Source organism: Austrofundulus limnaeus, unplaced genomic scaffold, assembly GCF_001266775.1.
Source record: "Austrofundulus limnaeus strain Quisiro unplaced genomic scaffold, Austrofundulus_limnaeus-1.0 Scaffold81, whole genome shotgun sequence".
Taxonomy (NCBI): domain Eukaryota; kingdom Metazoa; phylum Chordata; class Actinopteri; order Cyprinodontiformes; family Rivulidae; genus Austrofundulus; species Austrofundulus limnaeus.
The window spans coordinates 969654-974896 of record NW_013952483.1 but is presented as its reverse complement, the minus strand read 5'-3'; the positions used below and the strand labels follow the sequence as shown (position 1 = coordinate 974896).

General features: G+C 37.2%; 1 protein-coding gene across 1 annotated transcript in view; it reads right to left on the bottom strand.

Moving 5' to 3' along the window:
• pou1f1 (POU class 1 homeobox 1) overlaps window positions 1-5243 on the bottom strand; it is a gene marked incomplete in the record, with an annotated part of 13000 nt that overhangs the window by 6088 nt on the left and 1669 nt on the right. Inside the window, 2 exon segments of the mRNA XM_014011510.1 lie at window positions 4077-4175; window positions 4603-4764. Coding sequence (XP_013866964.1) covers window positions 4077-4175; window positions 4603-4764 — 261 coding nt within the window.

Genomic DNA, 5243 nt, shown 5'->3' with positions numbered 1-5243 from the left:
ACACCTGCTGACAGCCACAAGCTGGTACTTGATTAGAAAACACATTTGAACTTGGTCAGTTCATTCTGCAAGTCTATTGCTGCAGGCAATGACATGCCACAAGGCAATGCACACTTGTTTTTAAATCGTAAAAACCCATGTCTAGTTAAGTCTAAAATCTGAATTTTTTTAGACATATTTGGTCGCAAATGACTTAGGCAATTATGCCATTATTAGGCTAACAATTTGTCTCCTGTGCATGCTTCAGCTGTAAATTAACATSTTTTCTTACAGTATTAATGGTCCGCTTTTATTGAAATTGTTAATACTTGTTTAATTTTTACTGGCACATGATACCTTATGCAATAGTTTTCTCCCAAACCATCTAACTATCCAAAATGCATGTAAATTACTGTCAACACGATTCCACTGTAAATCTGTAAATCTGTGAAATGCTTATTGCAACCCCACAAAAGCTTCCKCAGTTAAGCAGGAAAGCATCATTTATTTTTTCTCTATTGAACCTGAGATGACAGGGTGYAACAAAGGCTTCTATTTTCTACTGAAATATGGCCTGGAAATYGAGATGTAAGAGTCATTTTCGGTTAGAAGCTAGAATATAATGCCACAAATACTAAATTCAGCARCTCCTCTCACAAGCCTGCATTAAATAGCTGGCTATCCAAAAGAGAAGAGAAAGSGGGGGATGCCATCATTGACCCGTCKTATTGTTCAGCTGGATCYATACTCAAACTGGAGAGCAGCTCTGCAGATTGCACGCTAAAACATGCCTTAGTAATTTCCTCTTGTGCTGGGGATATCACGGAGGAGGTTGGAGTTCTTCTCTCACTCAAAATTTTCTCTCAAGGTTACTGATGCAGAACGTATCTGTCAGTTTTGGGGAAAAAAAAGACTAAGATTTAAAGCAGTTCCTCACCAAAATAAGTGACAATTTGCTTCTAAATTGGTGTCAGCTGCTCCTGATGTTAAAAGCAGATGCACCCTCTGCTCAGCGCCCCGGCCCGTTGGAGGTGTTTGATGTTGGAACTTGTTGAAAGAGAAACGCTTTACCCCCAGAGAACAACAACTTGCTCTGATTRACTCAACTTGAGGCATCTTTTCTCCCCGCCGTGCCTCTGAAAGTCAGTAAATCTGAGCTTGTCTTTACCTGATGCATCCTCTGATGTTCCCTGAGGACTCGGCTGTGCTGCAGCGAGCACAGCAGTTGTTCATGTGCTACAGACCCGCAGCAAGCCCCTCTCGCAAATCAGCTCACTGGCTTTGTGAAGGCTTCCTACTAACCTTTTTTTCTACATAGATATGGACTCCATTGCTGCTACACACACGTGCAATACCCAATCAAATATTAAAGCAAAGCCAGAAAGCAAACAAACTGACAAGCAAACAACACAGATGTGACTAGTGGTATATTTTTCGCCCTGAAGCTACTATATTTTAACAAAACATAATGTTTATGGTAAGTGTCTTTTCTAAAGGGACTCTATTTAGGAGAGAGGGATCCATGCCTATTGTAGCAGTTTTTCTGATAGTCCATCACAGGACCACATAGAGGAAAACACACATACACACACACACACACACACACAAAACTAGATATAGTTTAGAGCAGAGGTGTCACTTGGGCGACATGAGCGTTATAGTTTCCCTCAGGGTCATTTGTACTTAACTTCAATGTTTCATGTTTAACTTTGACTGAACACTAAACGTCATGTTCTTTGTCTCATTGATACAGCTGTGCACCGCTAACAAATAATTACTGAGCTCTACATGGTATTTCTTGCATAGAAATAGCATTTTAGCATGTCCTYGTAAAAGTACTACACGCGCAACTGACTAAATATGAAATAAATATTATTAAAAGTAAGAGTAAGARAGTTTCAATTACTTTCTAGTAGCAGTAAGTAGCTGCAGTCTTTAATTCTGGACTCTCCCACTTTCCGACATGGAATTCCCACTGGACGGGCGTTCCAGTTTAAATGTACAACCTGTAAGTGGGAAATCCCCCCTTCCCAGTAGAACTTTGGCTGCAGAAAAAGTAGCCAGTGAAAATACAGTGACATTAAGATTTTGCACGGAAAATTTTGCCGGCTATYAGCAAACGGTTCGTTGCTACTTTTGAACCTTGTGCACCTCCACCTAGTGGTGGGATGCAGTCATCATGCATGTAAAATCATTGACATGCAATGATGAGATATGTAGTTTATGCTCAATGTTTGTTTTAAAGCAGCAYAYGCTTATTTTAAGGCAGTAATACAYCGTTGAAGCTTTTGTGGGCCACATAAAATGCTGTGGTGGGCCATGCTTGGCCCGCAGGCCTTGAGTTTGACATGTGTTTAGARCAGTGGTTCCCAAAGTTGGGGTCGGGACCAAAAGTGGGGTCCCGAAACATCAAGGTGGGGTCCTGAAAAGATTTTCTGAATTAATTACATTTTGTACTTAAAATGTATAAATGTAGTTAATAAATATTGTTACTATGCCCATGTTTAGTTGACCTGATACAAAGGTTTATCATCCAAAAATAGTTGGGGGCACAGGTCTCTGCTACTGTTTGTGGGTCAAAAGCTGAAAAGTTGGGGAACCACTGCACTTCAGAAATCAAATTAAAGGGTAGTAAAATAATTGGTGATGTAATATTTCCCTATAGTTATCACAAAACCACAAAATAAGTATAAATAAGTATTTATATTTGTGTAGCCTTTGTTTTTAGGTTTATTAGCAAAGTTTGTGTACTCAGACCAGTAATAATTGGGGTCGCAAGTTTTTGAAATGAATATTTTGTGGGTCAGAAGATAAAAAGTTTGGGAACCACTGGTTTAGAGTACTAATGAATCTAACATACATGTTTTTTTTTTTTTGTCCGTGAAAAGAAACTGGAGTATCTGGAGAAAACCCATGCATGCAGGAACTTCCCTCAGTGAGACCCCAGGCCAGGAGGCTGAGAGGCCACAGCTCTAATGTGCATTCCGTAAATCAGTGAATACTAAAAACAAAACATCTAAAAGTAAGACAAAAAACAAACCTAAAAGAAAAAAATGAAATAAAAAATAAAAATCTGACCTCCTTTTTATGATTCCAGAGTTGTGCAGTAACATTAATTTTGTTTACACAAGTTGTCTCAATTCCTTCTGATTGCTRCTGCTCAATTCACTGCACAAAACTAATTTTCTGATTCATCAGAGGTGAAGTCTTGCATCAATTAAACTACTTCAACTTTTTAAAAGACGTTCTAAAAACTACTTTAGAGATTTCTTGATAAAGTGGTTTGACAATATCCACTTATTACTTAATCTTAATTAAGACATCACCTGTTTTTCTTGACTTATATCAACTCATACATTTTTCTTTTATTTAAGGTTGAAGAAAAAAGCACCAGTTTTGTTCATTACGCTTTAGTTATGCCCTTTGGTTCCTTAGTAGTGCATAGTTTGAGATAACTGAAGTGACAAATTAGACTACTTCCTGGTGGTAGAAAAGAAAGAGTGTAATATCTTGGGCACAGCCTTTGACACTGTGGATGAGTAATTTCTGTCAGACCGTTTACAGAGTGAGTCACAGTTGGGCGTACGTCAAATTGTTAAATTGTTCCTACTTTTTACACATTTTTTTCTGGAAAAAAAATTACCATTTTTATTTTGTCTGCAAATCATAAATATTCTAGTCAAGGGTTCCTTTTAAATCAGTTTATGTCCAACAAAGACACAAATATAAAGCTCTAATTTATTCAACCTCAGACATTGAGGAGTTGCTTATGTTGACATACAATATAAATTAGTGTGTATTTTAGTTTAAAAAAGTGACTGCTTTAAGTTTTGTATTTAGGTCACTGAACATTTTAAACTTCAGCTCCAAAGACGATTAGAAAAAATTACCAAGTTCTGTGTGACAGTTGGGTTTAATGATCGCACTTAAGAGCTCAGGAAATGTAATCATGGCTGAAATTAATTTTAAATAGTAGAAAATTTACAACTAAATGGAAAGCAAACACGCATTATGCTTAATTTAGTGGAATTAACTGCATGTGAGGGAATGCGGGAGATTGTGTGTCGGTGTGTGCAGAGTGCGAATGTGTTAATTACCTTGTAATGGGTTTGCAGCACTCACCATGTTAGGGTGAGGGACGCCACAGGTCTGCAGGATACGAGTCTGAGATATACTGGCGGAGAGCATCTCCTGCGCTACAAGAAGGAGGGACCGAGGTCAGAATGTAACAATAAATTAACCACAGTGATAAATTGATGAAGTCAGAGTCGAGGTCTGCTTGTGAGCCCAGACTGTTCATTTTTTAAAACGATATTTTTAAATGTATTTTCATTATAATTTCAGCATTGTTGCTTCAGACACAAACTCTTTGTTTTATCCTTTAAACGGATTCAATTTTGTCTGTAACAGTAATGCATAAATAATATTTATTAATGGATCAAACCAGTGCCATATTAGTTGAATATTATTAGTTTATTTTAAATAATAAATGTACTTATTATAAAGTCACGAAGACCAAAAAAAAAATGTTCAAATTCATTAAGTAAGAAACAAAACTTACACATAATTCCTCGTACTTTGCAATGAATACCTCGAACCTTGAAGTTGTTTTCCTCTTCTTACCTGCCATCATGCCGTAGGTTGTTTGCTGGTTGCTGTAGTGACATGGGGTAACTGGGTAATGCAAACTTGGGGGTGCATTACCCAGAGCGTTTCCAAGGGACGAAGTGGACAGGTGCATGTGGGAGCGCTTGGACGTCTGACCCAAGGACAGCCCCGACGATACTGATAAAAACAAAAGTTTCAATTGTAACAAACAAGAGAAGATGAGTCGTGTTTTTAACACCTGATAAGATAAGACTATAGGGCAGATTTTACACTAATGAAAAATATATTGTTAGATTAAATCTGTCCACTGTCASAAGAGGACCCAATAGTATCTCTAAATCAAACGTCATAAAAGATGAGTTCCTTTTTTATTGATTTGCYTCTGAAWTAAACAGCCAGAGCCTCCAGTCTTGTACCAGGAACACATCATTTTACACCTTTAATAAGAAATGTGAGTAGATCTCTGTCACCCCAATCTGAACTCATTCATACACTGAACAGGACTTGTATTAATATTTAATATGTCATCACAAATTTAAACATACATATAAACATATATATGCTTTATTAATAAATTCTCTTAAAAAGTGCTTCCATGTCATTTTGAAGGCACTTCTGACAACTGATTATGTTAATATTCATTAATAGTGCATAAG